Here is a 21,060-nt window from a genome sequence, read left to right as displayed (position 1 = left end):
CATGAGGTGCATTATCATTATCACTTCATCATATTTTATTTTTTTTTATTTTTTTTCACCATTTAGACTCATAAACAAAACCATTTGTTTCCACATAGGTTCATATATTATCCATACACGTTCATTTAGAAATCATCATTTCAACATTTGTTACATTCATCTAACAACCCATCTAGATATATTTACATATATTAATCATTCATTTACAACATTATATCATCAATAGCATTGCATATCATTATCTCATTGTCTCATCAAACATAAAAATCCAAAGTACCATCATATATCATTATTTTATTAGACATACATAATCATCATGGCATTACATACATAAGGCATTACATCACCAACACATCATGCACACATATATAAACATGCATCCACATATTAGCATCACAATCATAAAACATGCATATAGACATCATGTAGGAATACATCATCATGAAACATACATATAGGAATCATCTCATCAATACATACATATAGCAAGTACAACTATCCATCTAAAACATAAATCATAAGATCATCATCCTGCATAAATTCATACATATCAACATGCATATCACCACAAAATAAGGGATCTCCTCATATATCATATCATATCGCCAAAAATATACATGTATCAGAGTATAATGAAGTCCCAAAAATCAGCTACCAAGAGCCATCCAAGACACGGTCCAAAATGACAATATAAATACATGCATACAAAATGCTCTCTCGGATGCCACTCTGACCAGATGCTGCACCACCATCACCACCTACTCCCCCACTAGCCCCCACACCACCTAATCTATCTCTCCGTGGAGGACCCATTACACCACCACTGCTCTGCATCCTTTGAGACTGCTCAAATCTCATCCGCCGCATCTATGAATAGCTAAGTACTCGCTGACTAGCTGGCACCGCCTGCTCATATAACCCCCGCCAATAATCTATCTCCTCTTCTGCTCGTCGCATCTCCCTCATTGCATCCCCAGTAGGACCCTGTGCTCCTACTCCTGCTCCCACCCGTACTCTCTCTTGTAATGCCGCAAATCTCTCCACAACCTCATCCCTCTCCCGTAGCACCACGGTCAGCTCTAACTCTCAGGCAAACAACTGAACATCTCTAGTTGCTACCTTTGCCTCCAAATCATCTACGCGAGTCTGCAAATATCCACCTATAGCTCCCTCACCCATATCCATAGATGCCTCCCTAGTGGTTCCCTCTCCCGTGGCTCCCTCCTCTATATCCATAGTTGTTTGTCCCTCACCTGCATCCCTTCCACCTAATCTCATGTCTCCCTACATCAAAGGTCCCTGAGATAGCCGCAATGGCTGCCCACCTCTCCCTCTCCGCTGTAATCGACCACCACCCCCACCTCCACCTCTGAATCTACTACCTCCTCCAAAACCACCACCCCCTCCTCCTCCTCCTCCATCCCCACCACCACCATCTCCATCACCACCATCCCCTCTCCCCCGTCCACCTACTACTCTGCATCCTCCTCTCCTCCTCCATCTTCGTCCCCTCTCCTCCTCAAAATCTGGAATCGGCTCTGTCGGATTTGATATCCAAGGAATCGGATGTGCCATGATGTACTGCATATACTCCTCTGAAACCCCAGCATCCACCATCCCTAGCCTCATATTCCATGGTCTCGCATGTAGTGTGTGAAACTCTGCTAATGCCTAATCATACGGTAATACTAGCCCCCACAAGTACCTCTCTCGGACCACCCTGGCATACTCTCTTGAACCACTAGGCAATCCCTGCCTCTACCCAAACTGTCTCTCCACATTGTAGGTTGTCCTACCAATGAGGAATCAAGTCATAAAAACATATGGCAACGCCTCCGCATCATCCTCACATGGCTCACACTCAATGTACAGCCTCCAGATCACTGTATCCAAGTCATCCAGTGCCTGTCTCCACCACTCTAACTTCCCCAGGTGGGGCTGACTCATCATACCACCATACATATATACATATGGTTGATCCACTGCTTGAAATCGCAGACTGACTGGTCAAGTCACAGTAGATGCTCCCACGCCCAAATATGCAGTAACGTGATACCCACTCCCAATAAACCCCTCCCTCGGTATGCAACCTCATGAAGACCCCAATATAAGTGCGATAGCATGCACGGTCCCCATGCAAATCGGGTCCCCTTTGTAATCATTTGCTCGATCACCTGCCCCCAACCAACGACCAGTTCATGTGATCGTCTATCCGGGCATAGCAGTCCGCCAACAATCCCTGATAGAACTGCTGGTAATGACTCATACAACGCGACTATGTCCTCCCAGGCTATCTATCCATCATCAATATAAACATCCTCCTCAAAAAATCTTTGCACTGCTAGGGTCCCCCACGCTCGGTCATAGCTCACCAGCTCTCCTCAGATAGGAATGTACAGGATGTGCCATACATCCTCCAGTCACTGTCATCTCTCCCTGCGCTAAGTGAAACGAGCATGTCTCACTATGCCACCGCTCTACCAATGCTATAATCAAACCATGATTCATCCGAATCATGAGCATATACATCACATCGTACAGACCTGTCGTTGCAATGCAACCCACCTCGACCTTTGTCAATTGATCGTGCAACACCTATGTAGCAGGATGCCTCTCGCGCAATTGTAAGACGCGAAGATCCTCCTACACAAGTGCATCAACCATCATCATCAATTGTTTTGTTTCAAACTTTCTTAAGTTTAAACCTAGACTATCAACAAATACTTTGATCAAGTATCTTCGGGTCTCAACAGCTAAGCAATCATGGCACACCTAGACTTCAATAGGCATTTATCCTAATGACCTAAGTTTCATCAAGGTGGCTATGGTTCAAAACAACTCTCACCTCATCTCTCCATCCATCCATCATTGGCATCCGGAGATTTTTGTTCAAACAAACTGGGGCATCTTTTTTTTTTTCTTCCTACACAAAAGCACTTAATCAACTAGCTAGTAGTGCTCAAACATCAATAGCGCTATATTAACTACACAATAGCGCTACCTCACCACAACAGCGCTCAATCAACCACCCCATAGCACTAACAAAACGGAAGCGCTAAAACAACTATGCAATAGCGCTAACCTTGACAAAAGTGCTAAAACCACTACTCAATAGCGTCATAGCGGCACAATAGCGCTAATTAAGTTGACAACAGCGCCAAAACACATTTTTAGCGCTATTGTCTTGACTCAACTTGGACCTAGCTAAAAACATATAAAAAATGCATGAAAATAAAAAATTCAAATTCACATACCGTTGGTCCGTAGTTGTCTGGCCGCTGGAATCGACTGACTCGCTCTAATCAGTGCTCTGCTATAGGAATCGGAATCCTGACTATTGCTTGCTCCTCCAAAAAGTCACTATCAGAGCTAAGATTTCACTATGGACACGAATGCAAATGAGCCTGTTTTCACCTCTTTCCCCCAATATAAACCCTTCACCGTAACTCTAATTTCCCCCGCTCACCGTCGTGGTCCCCATGAACTTCCTGAGCCTCCCATTTCTTCATTTTATCTCCGATTTCTTCTATTTTTCACCAGCATTGCTAAAATATTCTCTTCTACCACCCTGCCAATTTTCAATCTTTTTCGAGAGGTCGCCCGATTTTTTGAAATTTTTCAGCCCATCTCTCAAGGGGGCATACCACCCATTAAACTAACATTTTTTGGGGCATTTCTTCACACCTATTTTTCTTTCTTTGAAACGACACGATAAACGGCACCGTCTCAAAGAGGGGCAAATGTAGTCACATAAATCTGTCCATTTTAATTAAATGAATATTTGATATTTATTTGATTAAAAACCCACTAGCCATCAGTTAATTAAATTAATATTTAATTAATTCATCTTCAAAACATTCTCCTCTTAATTAAATAAATTATTCAATTTATTTTAATTAATTCATTAAACCAAATTCACAATCAATTAAATGAATAAATCATATTTATTTCATTTAAATCCCCTTTCCTCTTTTAAATAAATTAAATAAAATATTTATTTAATTCATTATCCCCCCACTTGCATTTTCCTACAAATACAAGTTGCAACCACAAGTTGAAATAAATTAATTTTATTTTAATTAAAATCCTATTTTCCCTCACCCACCAAATCCACTTGCACTCTTAAACCCCCTTCTAGATTCTTCTAAACCCTTCCTAATTAACCTAATCCATCCCCTAATTATTGTCACATTCCTAAACAACTTGGAGTCACTTCTCAAAGACTTCAAAGTCTTTGAAAAGCATTAAATGCTTTGTGTGTTCAACAATTTAACATCCAAAGTCTTCCAAACCACTAATGGCTCTTACATGACCATTTATGGTTAATTCCACTTGCACCCATGGTTAAAGACTTTAACCCTTAACTCAACCCTCATGTGACCCATGTGTCTCCTCAAGCATTTATTGTTTTGACCATGGTTATCCCTTTTACCTTTGCACAAGAGTTTATCCATTGGATAAAAGCTTTATCCTTTGAATAAAGAATTTATTCACTCAACCCAACCTTGACCTTAACTCCAAAGTTAATCTTCAGGTCATATCAAGCATTTAATGTTTATTCCCTCTCCTCTCAACCTATCTCATATTAACACTTGTCATCCTAGGATTGGGTTGAAAGCCATCACATAGATTTGATATCATTCAATCCTAGCCCTTGTTGAGATTACTCAATCTCAACCATCCATTGCTCCATTTTTCCTATAAACAGAGCCCATTTCTTGATAATCCAGATCCTGAAAACTTGTATGCACTTAATCTATAGTGAATTTTAGAGAGCATTTAGCATAAATCACATATTGTCATTTTGGACTAAAAGAAATCTTAGTTCATTTTCATACTATGTCTAATTAAGTTTGTTTTACACTTGCCTAGCATAGTTAAAACATTTCAATCTTGAACCTCCATAAGCATCCATAGTGAAAAAAGCTACTGAGAGCTACACTAATTTGGAGCTTGGAGAGGAGAGGAACAAAGGAGAAAGAGCATTTGGAGATGCCTTGTGATATTTGTTTCCCTAGTTAAATACTTTAGCATGTTTTTAGTGTCTCTTTTGATATGCCTACTTAGATTAGTTTTTGGTTGAATAACACTAACTTTGATCCTTGTTTATTGTTGTTTTTTGTGTGTTATTCCACCACAAGCTTTAATCTAACACTTGTCCATTTCGTAGAGCATCATATCTATTTTGACTTTATATAATTTTTGACATTATATAGATAAATAATAAAAATTTACCTATATAAAGGCAAATTATATAGTCAATTATAGTAATTTAGTTGTATAGGTAAATTATATAAAGTCACACATTCTCCTCTTTTTTTAAAAAAAAAAGGCAAATCTTAGCAAGTTTAGTTTTATGGGTCAAGCTCAAATTTCTTTGTAGGATTAAAATGTTTATACACATTTGATTTGGTTTATACCTATATAAAAAAATTTAACTTTACCAAATGATGTGAACAATCAAAATCACATTTTATTGCTTTTCTTCTAACTTTTTCAAGAATAATCACTTCAAAATTATGATTTTTAAGTTATGATCAAAATAATATACTTAAATCAAACAAATATTTACTATTATTGACTTTATATAATTGACCTTTTACCTGTATAATGTCAAAAAAAACTACTCATGTACAAGGAAGCAAGAAATAATATTATAATGATTTAATAAATGAATAATTATATTTTATTTATAATGGTGGGGCTTTTGATTTTTTAAAAATTATTAAAAAAGGGAGGGACCACGCAGCCCCGCAGACCTTCAGTTCACCACGTAGGGAATTTGGGGAGGGGGGCCAGGCCCGTGGGCTGCGGGGGCCCATCCCCTCCTCCTTTCTCGACAACACTTCCCATTCCCCCAGATTCCACGACACGAAAAGGAAAAGTCATCCTTGTTTTCCGAGGTGGGCAGCGGTCCCAAGAAGCACACAAATGGGGATTCGTACAGTAGGGTTCCTAACAGAGGTACAGGGCTAAGCTAGGGGCATCCGCCATGTTGCTTATCCAATGCCAATGAAAGAGAGGCATTAGGCCATGAGCTAGGTGGTGTAGAGTACACGAAAGGAACATAGGGGCGTGTGGGAGAGGCTCACATCTAAACTGGCTCCGAAAACATGGTATGTTTGTTAGAAAATCGGCTAACACCAAATTTAGTCACACATTACACATCATTGATCATTTTTTAAACGACTTTGACTTTCCAAGTGGTCACTAACACGATGTATGTTTTCACTATTTTGGAACCAAAATAGACGTGTCCATGGGAGAGTGTGCATTGGTAGGTATGGTGGTGGCTACGTAACGATGGCGGCAAGGAATTAGTGCTTGGTAGACTAGAGAGAGTTGTTAGCACCAATAAAGAAACAATGGTTATTGTAAAAGGGGGCATCAACCTTGGACAAGGTATGATGTGTTGCCCCTGTATAGGGTATGATATACCCTAAATAAAACTCCTATAGGTTTTTAAAAAACTCTCTCCACATAATTAAATCGTCCAAAAAATCAGCCTACAAAATATAATAATTTTTTAAATTTCTTGCACAATTTTTTATTCATCAACTCAAATGTTGATGCAAGCTCTTGTTAGAGGTCGCATGGATTGTACAGCTAATTGTTTTTCCCCTGAAATCAATGTTTCCAAAATTTGACAAAACAACATGTGATCCTTAGTTTTTTAGGTGCTCTAGATGCGATGGCGAGGTCCTTTTTCACCCCAAACTGACTAGAAATTTTGGTGGCCTCTAGAAATCGCCTCGAAGAATGTGCCCAGTTTAGAACCACACAAAAATAATTTTTGACTCTACAACACTTCTGAGAAAAAAAACCCTCAAAGCTTGAGAAGGGGTTTGCCAAATCCACACTCTAATACCATGTTAAATTTTGCAACACAAGCACCTACAAGATCAAATGGCAAACAAAGAACACCTTCCACAAACAAGAGCAACAAAACAAAGCTATATTCCTCAAAAGGAAAAAATACAAAATGAATTACAATTCTACAATGAGGTGCTCATAAAGAAAGAACAAAGATACCCTAAGCTAAAATTAGGAGAACTAAAGTGCAAGCATGAGGAGCTAAGAAAGATGCACAAAAGCTAAACTAGATGCACAACTAAAACAATTAGAAGCACAAAAGAACAACTAAATGAACTTTAAAAGAAAAAATAAAACATAACTAGTTGTTAAAATGATTAAATAGAATAATATATGCAAAACATGCAAACGCATTTCATAAGTATTCTCAAAACTCGAGAATTTTGAATTGACAAACTTGGATCTAGGGTCACTGGGCCACATAAGACTTGGCTCATAACTTAAGATTGAACGAGACAAGAATAAGAACACAACATTTTTACCCAAGTTGGTTGTCTCCAATTAAATGAAAACTAGAGAAACTTGTGTCTCCATACTCAATTAAAACACTAGGCATATTTGCACAACACAAGATAGATGAAGCATACAATATAGCAACGAATGAGATAATATTCACAAGCTATCAAAATCTACATCTAACTGAAAATCATTTAATACTAGCATGACTCAAATCTAAAGATGCATAATAAATAATCACAATGTTGAATTCAATGAATATAAGCATAATCACACATCAAAGTGAAAACAATGAAAAAATCACTAAATAGTTTAAAATTTAAATATATGAAAATATGTACATATATAACCAAAGTACATGATCCATACACATCAATGAAAATAAAAATAAAAAATAAAAATAAATCATCAAATACAATATTAGTATCAAAACTCAAAACAAGTAATAGAATGAGGCATATATGCCTAGATCCTTCCATGTGACACCATCACATTTGTAGAAGATAAACTATGACTTGATTCATTTTCTATATGGCTACTAGAGCCTTATTTAATAGTTTCTTTCTATTACTATTAAAGGGATCAAATTGTTAACAACATTTTGCAACCTTTTTATCTCTTAAGTATCTGATATGAAAAATTAATAGTATAATTCTTGTCATCCCTTTCCCAATTAATAGATGGTTAATATGATTGATGTAGTATAAGATTGCATGAGCATAAGATTTTGATTTATTTCTATTCAAAAACATTAATAGAACAAATACCTAGAATTTGGCAAGGAAATGATGAGAAGTGTTATCAAGTCATAAGACGATTAATTCATGTGCTTGTCAAGGAAGGAAGTGTCCTATAATTCATGATAAAAGGTATCTTATAAAGTATTTTAAACAAATAGATGAGCCCCGTGTTACCCCTAACAATGTATGCTTGAGTCTATGTAAAAGACTTGTATAGAATCAAAACATAAGAAGAAAGCTTATAACTTGGTACAAATTTTGTGCTTTTGTTCATACCACTTCAACGGATCAATACTTGAGCAACCTTCCAATTTAGGAAAATAAATTAGATTTATTAATGCCATTGAACTCAAAGTGAACTTCAATTATTTGAAAGGGTTTACAATGACTAATTTGAGTTTGATTTCTTTTCCTTATATTTTCATTAGTGTGCAATGGCATCAGACAAGACAAAATCACAAGAGAAGAGTTATGTAGACATATTGTGTAATGCCCGTCAAAATACCCTAGAGAAATATTCTACAAACTACTAATCAAATGGAGATTTTTTTTTTTAAAAAACATTCATTACATCATTCCAACTTTAACATGCATCAATACAACATTATCCAATTGCAAGAACACGTGTATCATCAAGTAAAAGCATCATGAATCTATTCTACGCAAGCGGATTAAACCTTCTAACATTAACATATTTCAAAATATTCTCTTGCAACACAATTATTCCCTAGGGTATCTTAACGTCACTACTTAGCAACATTCTATCATAACAACCATTTATCTAGAAGATCATATTCTCTAATCCTCTAACCGTTTACTTTTCATGCATCAAGCATTACCAACACATATGCATATTCTTTCACTTAGTATTCTCTCAAGGAAGCAACATAGGTTACATTTAACCATTCATTCCTCATAAACTCCTAATTATTTAAGTTAAATTTCAATGCAACTATTTAATTATTTCCATCATTTATCCTAAGGCATAACATAACTCAATTTCCGAAGCATGAATGCAAATACAACCCAAATACATATGACTAATTAATTTCACATTCAAATAAAATTCATAAGCACATATCACATATTAATCATTCTTTTCATCAAGAAAACATCAAAGTATTCTTCCTAATCTCTACATCATATTCTATCTTCATTTACATTTAGATACCTATCACAAAGATGCATAATCTCTTACATAGTCAAATCATCATTATCTACTATGCAAAGTTCCAAACACATAGTATACTTTATTAGAACATTATACAAATCATTCAACCTTTGGTGTCAATGATCACCTAGTTACTCAAGTATAGATTAATGCTATCATTCCATTTTACTCCCATTCGTTCTATGGCATAACATTAAACTTTCCATCACATAAATGTAATGCAACTCAAATGTATATAAACTATACCATTCACATGGCTACTTTAAACTCATACCAAGCATCTTTTACATCATGAAATAATCATAGATCTATACCTAATTCTAACATCAAGTCCTATTACAACTTTTTCTTCTTCAAATACATGACAATATCATATACAAGGATACATCATTTCTTTTACATACATGTTTCATTATTATACAATGTCTTCTTTTCACGAACATAGAAACGAATTCCAAAGTGCAATCTCATGAAGAATCCAATCCACACATGCAACACCAAGGAGAGTGACCCAATGGAAGAAGGAGATTAATCACCCAACCATGTAGAACCAATCAAGGAACCACCCCTCGTGCTAGGAGATGACAAAGGTTCCAACTCACACTTATGACCTAAGATGACGCCTATGAACCAAAGGATGCATCAAGACTCAACAAGACACCAATCAAGAGATCACAACACACAGCTACTACACAAGGCTAAAATCATCAAGAGACCCTCCAGAGGCATAATCAATAAATCAAAGCATATGGACAATGGACTCATGTAGGGCAAGAGTGTCATCACATGTTATCCTCACAATAGAATGGGCCAAGCCTCACCCTAATAGACATGTGGAACCATCTCAACCTTGGAGCCATTCAAGTGAGATTGGTTTATCGCTACAACAGTCTTCCCAAGTGTGCATGCTTCTAGGGCTATGAGGAGGGGCACACAATCAATTATTATCTCGTTTAGTGAATTCCTAATACCCAAAACCCACTAATCAATTATTTAAGTTGCCACTTGTCACTTGCAATTACAAGAAACTCTTCATGTGGATCCAATAAGTTTAGACCCCCTCCTAGAGGCCTAATGCTCAAGACCCTGGTCCACACATGCAAGAACCCACTCTCCCTACCATGAACCATTACCATAAGGTGGAAATACATATCAAATAAACATATAACATCATCATGAAGGCCCAAGAAGATACAATAACAAAATCAACAAACTGAGTGCAAACTGAGCAATATGGACTCATGAATCAAACTCGAAGAAGAAGGCCTTCACAAATGCAACATCAAAGATAAGCCAATCATGAATGCAAACCATAAAAGAGATCCTAATAGCATAATATCCTCAACAGTGAGGCATAACACATCCCACTAGAGTCACATAATCAATCCCTCAACAACAAGGCATTCTCCATCTCGTCGGAGCGTCAAATTGCATAGGAACACCTCAACGGTAAGGCATGAACCTTCTTACCAGAGAACATGAAACATCATGAGAGATAAAAATACATCATAACCAACTCTTAAAATGCCAATACATACTACACAATCCTCTAAAGTATTCACACAAACCAAATATGCACTCAAACAGGCTAAAAATTGGCTTCTGAAGACCCCTGGAATAGCTTAGCACCCCTGGTTCCTAGGATGGCATTCTTGGTATGTATGCCAGTGTTTCTAGTATGTAGGCCAGTGTTTCTAGTATGTATGCTAGCGTTTTTGGTCTCTAGGGTGGCATTTCTGGGCATTTTGCTTGCATCTGCAAATCATGACCTTAGCTCTCTTGGTATGTTTGTCAGTGCATTTGGTATGAACAGTGGCATTCCTGGGGTGAAGGATGACATTCTTGGCATACAAGGTGGCATTCATGGAGTATCCTACAACGTTCTTAGGTGATAGCATAGCGTTCTTGGGAGAAGTGTAGGAAATTGAGCATATATGAGTCCTAAAGCTAAGAAAGGGGCATAGGGGGTCTCAGGGATCAGAAACGGCCCTCATAATGTAGACAGAGGGTCTAAAACATTCAAATAACATCAAGGAAAGACAACATACTCACTGTATACTCACTGGTAAAAAATTGCAAAAGAAAATCTCTCTCCTACTGAGCATAAACTGAGGTATAAGAAGCCAAAACCACAAGGGAGAGAGAAAGAAAAGTAACAACCAATAGAAGGAGAATCAAGAAAGCAAGATAGAGACTAAATGAAGCTAAAACAAGTGGAAGGAAGAGTCTACACACTCATATTGCACTCACAGCGAAATCGCAGAAAACACAATGAAGACATAAAGTCAAATCTGCATTTTTCCTATTCCAAAACTTGCTTAACCGATTGAAATCCATCAAGGTAAATCGTCTCCACAATAAAATCAATCTCCAAGAGAAATCAAAATTCAAATTTGCAGACATGGAGAAGACAATCTTTTCTGAAAATGAAATGCGGAAGTAAGAGCCACCAACCTGCAATTCGCAAAACCAAAAAAATGAAGAAGAAATCTAAAATTGCCAAGCCTTCACAAATCCAAATCACAATCTAATCTTCAAACCGAATTCGAAAGCCCCTTGCAATGATTTGCCAGATGATTAACCCGTGCACAGACCAACAAGCCAAAATAAATAGAAAAATTTAATTATAAACTATAGTTTTTCCCCACCAATAGAACAATTTCATTAACCATATATCTTACTTACCATTGCAAAGTTCAAAAAATACATATTATAAATACATATTTCTTACCTACTCAATCAAGCCGACCAATCAAAAATAAGGGTAGGTAAAATAAACCCAAAACTCAATTTCTATAGTATAGGAATGATAATCAATCAGGAAATACAAATATTTCCTCATAATTAGATGGTAGGTAGGAATAATATTATTTACAAATAATTACCCATATGTTAATTAAATAATTCCCATACATTACTTTATAATTAGTTACCATTATTCATAATAACACCAATAAATAAATAAAATAAAATAAAAAGAGCTCAAATAAATAATTAAACTAAAATCAATAAATAAAAGTCATCCCAACAATAAATCAAACAAATTAAATAATTAAATAATAAATGAAGCTCAATTAAATCTCAATAAATTAAATTAAATAGATTAATTACTTAATTAGATTCTTAATTAAAATGAATAATCCAATCATGCAATAAAGCCAATAACCAAGCCACGACTTAGAAAAATAAGAAGCCAGAGAATTTGACCTCGTGACCTATGAAACAAGGTGGAAGAGACTGAAACAATACACCACATCTCTTAGTTGACCTAAAAAGGAAAATCAACCAAGCAAAAGACATCAAGATAAACTAACAAGGTATACATCTTAGACCTAGAGTGTGTGAGGGAAACTATGTCATCTTCGACAACTTGCCATTGGGATAAAGACACGCTCAGACCTGTGGAGCCAAGTGGAGTCGATGTCTGGTACCTGCAAACCTGCATCAAAGACTAACACGACATATACAATACATACATACATATATATATATATATATATATATATATATATATATATATATATATATATATATATATATATATATATATATATATATATATATATATAAACAGACAAGTGATAGAGAATCGCAACGACATATCCTCCTCGCAATGAGTGATATGGCATCGTCTCTACTCACGAAGACAGTCACACAATATGATAACAAGACATCTCATAGAATCATCATCACGAAATAGGGTTAGTATCATTATCAGTCACATAATCCATGTAAACAATAATCATACGTAATTCCATGAGTCATATAAATCCATCCATCTAGGAGATACTATATATCAACATCCATAAGAATCAAATGTCATATAATAAGTCTCGCATCATCAATCATAAAAGTCTTCAATCATAAAGAGTCATAACGGATACCATTAATCCACATAAAGTCCTAGCATCACAGATACCATCTAAAATAGCAGAAGAGTCATAAACAACCATCCAAGTAACCATCATAAGTCTAAATAAGTCTATCAGTGCGCAAATCAAAATACAAGTCTAGGAGGGACACTACATATTGAGTCGAATGAGGGATGGGTCTAGTGGCTCCTCTCCTACATTCTAATTTTGTGTTTATGTTTTTCACTCCTTGTATATCACAGTCAATTGATTTTGAACTAATACTTTGTTTTTTATTTTATTCTTCATGGTGATTTATATATTTGAATTAAATTTTGATGTTTAGTCCATGGATTGCTCAAATTCATTATAATTGGATGTTTTTTTATTAGAGGTAAAATAGGTTTTGAAGGGACTTGAAACCCTGTACAAACAATTTTTTTTAAGATCTAAAACCCACTTTCAAGACACTACAAAAGATAAAACATAGACAAAAAACAGTCAAACTACAATAGATCAAAAAAATAAATCATAAGAGTCCATGTTGATACAATAAAAACTGAAGCCACAAAACAAATAAACTCAGAAAGACATAATCTTTGGGTTTGAAAAGCTCCCATAACCTTCATAATTGGTTTTGAAAAGGCTCCCACAACTTTCAAGAGATGTAGAGACCAACTTCCAATACCTTACTTAGTCTCCACCTCAATAGGAGAGAAACAAGAGAAGATAATAAAAGCAAAAACAACACCAACCTCCTCGTAGCCATACAAGAACCTCTTGCCGTCCTCAAACTCCACCTCAATAGAAATAGCAAGACTGGATCTCCCCTTACAACACCTCCCATCTACTCCCAAAATTGTTGTCTTCACCTTAGTAGTAAACAACTCCACCTCAACAAGGGAAGCAAAAGAAGACCCGAAAAAAAGATGTGGAAAAACGACACAACCCACCAATATACTCTCTACCTCAATAGGAGAAGCACAGGAAGAATCAAAGAAAAGGGCAGTGGAAATCCCCTTACAGCTACAACAAAACATCAAAACCTTCATGGAAGCCCTGAAGACAAGACCCAACTCAACTAATGAAAGGTAATTTTTTGCAAAGGTAATTTTATAATTGGATATTATCTTCTTGTGGAAAGGTAATTTTATAGTTGGTTATCATCTTGTGAAAAGGTAATGTTTTACAAAAAAATTTCCTCCGTTTTATAGTTTTCCAAAATTATCATTCTTAACTAAGTTTGAATTGAGTTGGCATAGTAGTCTTTCACAATTTGAATTGTCTATAGTCTATATGGTTTCAATCTCAATATTTACTCCTATGAAGATAAGAAAAAGACAAATCATATATTCTTATTAGTTAAAGACTTAAAGTCACCATCATGGTCTAGCATGGATGTTAGAATAAAATTGAATATAGGATTTGTACATTCAATCTCAGTTAAATTTGTCTTTGAATAGTATATAGGTGTAAGCATGGTTTTGGCATGTGGTGAGAGCTAAAGGTGGTTCATGCATAAAGGTAAATTCCACATGGCATGGTAGGGACAAGCTATGTGCCTTTTAGTGTGGGATTCTTTTTTACAATCTAATAATTCAATTTTATGAGTGCACAAAAGCATTGGACAAAGTCATGTCCTTGTAGGTTTAAGTTGTGTGTGATTTCCCCTTCCATGTAGTAGCTATAAATGATTCATTTAGTCTATTTAATTCTCATAGGTTAATTTCATGTTATATTAGAAAATAAATTAATTAAATAAATGAAATTGTTCAATAAAAAAATTACAAATGAATTTATTTTAATTAATTTAATAAAATGAATTAAGTAATTAAAAAAACCAATATTATAAAGTCACTTTATAAAATTACTTTAATGATATATTTTGAATCAGAAATTAAAGAATTTAGAAAAATGGATATTTGAGAGCTCATTTGCTCGTGCTTGTTGCTTGTTCATTTTCTCTATTGCAAGTTTGAGCTTCTTGCTTAGCAAACCCTACGATGGGAATCTTACTATTGTTGGCTTCGGTGGTCAAAGGTACAAGTGGAATCACACAAGTTTCGCTTTTGCCCAGTGGTTGACTGATTTGAGTAAAAATAATTTAAGAGATTTTGCACACGAAGGATAAATTATTATTTCTCCATTTTGCAAGCTAAGATGGATATTATATTGAATTCTATATGCAGAGGAAAATGGAACACCACATTTGGTAGGAACACGTAAAAGAATAAGGGATACAAACAAGTTTATGGGCTGGGCAATTTCCATGATGGGTGATTGGTGTTTTGATTATTGCTATGCGTGAGAATTGCTTTTTCCTGTGCACCAATGTTAGATTTTGCAAGGAGTGAATACCATAGATTGTGGGGACCAAGGTTGGCGTGAGCTTTATGGCAGGCTGGTGTGAAGATTTAAGAGGCGTTGACAGCCATTTTTGGCCCTTGGTGTGAGGAGTATGAGTTCAAATAACTCAAGCACGGATCCTTATGAAGATAGCTGTTTATCCAGTGATAAAATATTGATGTTAAATATTGTTTCCAGCTTCCTCAAGAGGACGAACCTTTCTGGTCATTGAGATCAGAATTTTGTAATAATCTGCTATTATTACTGCAGTCTATTGCATGAAATATTATTGTTATCAGCTATTTCAATTAGTGCAACTGTTTCTTATTTTGTTTATGAGTGCCGAGTTTGGTTATGAATGTTTATGTGTGATCATTACACTATAAATCCATCAAACCAAGCATAATAAAAACTTGCAAATCAGAAACTACACAAACTGTTTGACAAAATGCTCATCCATTTAGCATTGGAAAAAGTGCAAACTTTTGGTGTAGAAAATTGGTTCGGATTTTTGCAGTGTGAAGGGTGTAGGAATCCCCGAGTCATTGTTGATTGGTGTGAAGACAAGCTTACATGGCACCAAACTTGGAGGGGGCTCTCCTTAGAAGGTTTGTGATGTCCATAGTGTTTTTCCTAGTGGTATATTGTAGCAGTCATGTTCAGCTGTATGGTTACATTTTCTGTAGGTCTGCATTTAAAGATTTCCTTGGCAAACTAACTCTATCTGTAGCAGTTGTTTTATATTGTTGAGAGTTAAAAGTCTTCCTATTTCAACAACTACATAAGCATTTGTCTTATGGTTAAGTTCTCATAAATGCATCCTATAGCATGTACAATAACCAATTGATTACCATTCTCACAATAACTAGAAGCTTGTAACTAATCTTTTTTAGTGGAAATTTATTCCCACTGAAATTTTGGGTTTCTTATGTTGGGTACTATATTATGAATTGAATAAATCCTTGTTCTTTGACAACTATTCCATAAAATTGAATCCAAAATTGCTAGTTTGAATTGAGTGTTTTTAACCTTATTATATGGAGATGATATAGTCTTTCATTTCAAAAAACATGGTTAGATATTGTTAGCTTAGATGTTCCATCTTGCTAAGGTGGGGGCATACAAGTTACTGAATTGGTAATATTATGCCAGTAAAACTACACTTGGATGCGTAAGGTTTATGAGCAATATAATTGCATACAAGTTAATCAATGGAGTAATTCAAAGGAGGATTTAAAATACTAATTATCTGATTCCTCATGACAGTGACTATTACACATCATAAACCTCACACTGAATAAATGAGGTAATGGAATGCCAAAAAAATTATTCATGACTTGAGAAAATACCTTCCATTTTCAACTTATAGCACTTGAATTTGTCAATAGCAGACACAATATCACTAAAAGGACCATCTTTGGGAGCACAATTTCGTGCAGAAACCAATAGATAGCTTTCATTGCTTGAATACAGTTCCAGAAAAATCTTTATTTCTATAAATTTTATCTAGTCTTTGAATTGACAGAAGTTTGTTCAGAGAGCATTAATTTACAATGATATTCTGGGTAAATTGAATTGGTTATGTAACTTATTTAGTCTTCTTCCAACTCTTCATTTCTCTGTTTTACAGTTTGCGCCAGAAAGTTTCCTAATAGTCTCTGATCAAAAACCATATTTGGCACCTGTGTAGAAGATTGCATGGTCTTACGTGAGAAAAAAACTTTTAATCTACAATTGTTTACTAAAATTAACAATAAAAATATGTAGAAACAAAAAAGTAAATATGATGTATAATATTACCTTGTTTCCAAAAAACATTTTTGAATTATTTGCAATGGCCTCAATAAACCTCAGTTCCAAATATTCGGGGGTAAGTTTTAGCTTGTTTGCTTCAGCTTCCTTCATAACCCTGAAAGAATTGCCATTTCAGCTTCAAGGTTCAAAGATAAATATGTCACCTGATAATGATCTCCAGTTTCAATCTATATGTAAACAGGGTAAGCCTTTTACATTGGAAGGTAAGGTTTAAGCAACGTACTTGTAATAGTTGGAATCTGCACGGCTTTTTTCACGAGCCAAATACATTTCATTTTCTATCTTTTGTTGCTTCTTTATGCTCTCTTTCTCCATCATCCTTTGCTCCATGATAACGCTGCTGACCTCTGAATTTTTCTCAGCTTCTGTTACAGCAATTTTCTTGTGTGTCTCGGCTTCCTTTTCCAGCACCTTTTGCCTCTCCATTGCTATCAAAGCCTAAAAATTGGGGCGAGTACACCTGAATTAACAAATTACTATTTGCGGTTTCTAACTCATGACGATAAAGACATTCAAAATACTTGATCACTTTACATAAAATAATCAATATGATCTCTGAAAATGACCATCTTAGAACATTAAATGTGAAGAAAAAAATAGTTGAAGACAGATTTTATAATGGGCCCCAGCACAGACATGTCCAAAAGCTGTGTATGAGTCCTATATCAGATACAGCGATCAACAATCGATCAGCACAAGGGCTCAAAATAAAAATTTACAAGGATAAGGTATCATTAATTGGTGAAGAACGGCTACTAAACAATTAGTATACTATTAGTTGCCAGAGAACATTAATTGGTGGTTCTACACCAAAACAGAAACACAAGGCCTTCAAACCGTACGCACAGGTAATATACGTTATGGAATAATTCAACACAATTTTGGATGAAAGACAGGTGGTCTTATGGGTTTTTGATTCACTTACAGTGAGTACAATCATAGAAAGGTGTCAATCTCAGAGTAGAAGCTATCACTCATGTTATCATAATGGTTTGAAATTATATGAGGCTTCCTGATACTCTAATCAACATACAATCTGAACTGAGGTCAAAATTAATCTGTTTGACCACCTGACAGGGGCCTTCTCACCACAATGCACCAAAAACTGTTCAGAGTGTGTTGGCTGTAACTCATATTAAGTCCACATGAGCTGAATTCTGATGTGCAGAGATTGACATCTGGAGTTACCTTGTCACCAATTTTAAGTCAACTTTTGGACCAGCTGACAATTCGAAAGGAATCTAAATTTCCAAAGGCAGAGTTTGCCCTTCCAAAGGCAGGGTTTGCCCTGCCAAAGGTATTTTCACAGCTCAGCAGTGGTTTTGGACAAGTAGCCAACGATTTTGGACCGATAAGTGATGATTGTGGACTCTTAGAGTCATAACAGGCAGTTTGGACCTGCAACTGGCAATGTTGTGTAGCAGAGACTTGGAAGAAGTTGAACAATCACCCACATGCTACAGATTTACAACACATGACGAGTCATCAAGTAAATGCTTGAAGATGTCAAAATTTAGATCATGCAGAGGAAAAGTGCTAACATCATCTTAAACATATTGAATGAAACTTTTAGAACTTTATTTCTTGTCATGTAGGGCACACACATGAACATAAAAGTGTGGTTTTTATAATGATTATGTTCTGAAGCAAATTTGCACAAACATCCAAGCACGCTTTGATGAATCCCTAGTTACGCTAACAAGACATAGACTTCATAGTATTGACAAAACTATCAAATAAATTTACATGGAATACTATTTTTTATTTGAAGCACTCCCCAAATTAAAATATGTACAAAAGCCTGAAAATTTCTCAATGACATCTTTATTTAGAGCATTGAAGGCTTCTTCTCAATTGTCATGTATGTAGGCTACCAATTAACTCCTCAGTGCAAATCGTTGCTTATCTATTACTTAACGTTATCTTATAACCTTGGTTATCATGATATAATTGATCTTTTATCAAAAAGAAAAACATTAGATACTACTGATCCTTGCTCTAGAGTTTACATTATATTCATTTTACACACAAGTTTTTGTTAAGATATAAACTATATTTCATCACAATCATTATGTATAGGCATTTCTTTTGTAAGAGACACGTCTCTTCATTGATGTACCTATTTAAGGATCTTTGGATCCACCTATTTGAACATACAGAAAATATTATTCTATTCTCTCCAATTTTCTACATGGTATCAGAGCAAGAAGATTGTGGGAGACTTGACTATTAAAAAATTGACCGATTGAGTTCGTAGGAGCTTGGAAAAGTAAAATAATAATTACATACCATTAAAAGTCATTGTGTGTTGGTAGAGAGAAGGCTGAAGAGAGTTTCAAAAAATCATGAGAGAAGTTTGCTACTAAGAGAGAAAGTGATCGCCGGTAGTCTAAATAAACTTGAGGAGACACCTACTGGGAGAATCCAAATCGTTTATATCTAGGAATTTGTAGAGAGAGGAAGTAAATATGTTGAAGTTAAATAGCCGCCAAAGGAGATAAAGAGGGAGATGCATCTGTTAAAAAAAGCTCGGCACCTACGAAAAGGAATTTCTATGGAGTAAAAGTTCTTATTGCTAAGCCACTAAGACAAATGAGGGATCATATTTTTATAGTCAAAGCAGTCAGAAAGGAGAATCTAAGATCTTAAAGGCACTGTAGTGTTGATGTGTTTTTTATGCACCTCAAACATATAATAAAATACCAAGGTATCTTATCCTCTCTTGAACAAAATCTTCCCAAATGCTAAACTACATGATCAATTGGAAGACTCTGAGGTTCCTAATGTCAGGTCTTGACGTGTGGATAAGCTCAATGGTTTGATGTGATATTGCTGGAATCACAAGGGGGCTTACATTGCAAACGAATGCTTGGATACTTGGACATTGCTAGAACTTGATCATCTGATATTGCAATCTTATGATGCTTTCTCTCCTAAACTAACTTGAATTTTAAAAAAGAACAAAAGGATGAAGGGTTTAGGAAGCTAGTCTAATCCTAGGAGTGTAAGTAGTGAATGACTTGGTGAGACTCTACTAGACTTTGCTTTGACATCAATGAACAACTCCACAAAACTAGTGCAATCTTCTAAGGTAAATATATGATCTTCAAATTACCACCAACAACATAGACACCATCAAGGCAATGCATAACAATGTGTGAATAACAATTGAAGTTGAGCTTGAATAAGGATTCTAGTTGACCATGCAAGGCAAGTTTACAATCAACAAACTGCTAGTAGTATGGATATGCGAATTTCACCATTAACCATCCACAAGATCTTTCATTCAATTAACCAACATTAAAACAAATGAGAAGTAGAGACCATGCAACATGTTGAATCAACATACGAAATTCACCATAACTTCAATGAAAAACAATATGTCTCTTGCAACAAGATCTTGGCAACAATCTTTACCTTCTCTCCTAATCTACTTCTACTCTAACTTCTAATCTATCTATTCTCCTAATTTCTAGCTCTTCAACTATTAACCTTTACAAATGAGAGAAATGAGCCTTATATAGAGGTCCCATTACAATGAATGGCTCGGATTGATTCAAGATCAATGGCCAAGATTACAAGATAAAACCCTAATTAGGGTTTGTTACAACCACCATTACATTGGCCAATGAGAGATGAGGGTAGGTAAGATAAATAATATTTGATGTAGCGCCACGTGTCACTTGTTCCATCCTCGAATGAATGCTGACTTGGTACCCTTTGATTGGACGAATGGTGACTGGAATGCCACCTCAGCTTACCCTATAAACTTGATCAACTCTTGAACATTCTTCATGATGTTTGGAAT

General features: G+C 35.5%; 1 protein-coding gene and 1 long non-coding RNA gene across 5 annotated transcripts in view; one reads left to right on the top strand and one right to left on the bottom strand.

Moving 5' to 3' along the window:
* Positions 1-15,010: 15,010 nt before the first annotated feature.
* LOC131047895 (uncharacterized) lies at positions 15,011-15,732 on the top strand. The gene is made up of 2 exons (XR_009106301.2): positions 15,011-15,131; positions 15,281-15,732. It is a non-coding gene; the product is annotated as an uncharacterized LOC131047895 (long non-coding RNA).
* Positions 15,733-16,666: 934 nt separating this feature from the next.
* The window catches only part of LOC131047939 (uncharacterized), a 78,634-nt gene continuing 74,240 nt past the window's right edge, over positions 16,667-21,060 (bottom strand). For all 4 annotated transcript variants that reach the window (XM_057981756.2, XM_057981754.2, XM_057981753.2 and 1 more), the window contains 3 exons: positions 17,476-17,690; positions 17,238-17,346; positions 16,667-17,119 (listed from right to left, as the gene is read on the bottom strand). In XM_057981756.2, coding sequence (XP_057837739.1) covers positions 17,030-17,119; positions 17,238-17,346; positions 17,476-17,690 — 414 coding nt within the window. In that variant the 3' untranslated portion in view covers positions 16,667-17,029. The remainder of the gene's footprint in view (positions 17,120-17,237; positions 17,347-17,475; positions 17,691-21,060) is intronic.

Source organism: Cryptomeria japonica, chromosome 3 (assembly GCF_030272615.1).
Source record: "Cryptomeria japonica chromosome 3, Sugi_1.0, whole genome shotgun sequence".
NCBI classification, from domain to species: Eukaryota; Viridiplantae; Streptophyta; class Pinopsida; order Cupressales; family Cupressaceae; genus Cryptomeria; species Cryptomeria japonica.
Note: the sequence above shows the minus strand (reverse complement) of the source record. Positions and strands in the feature narration are given on the sequence as shown.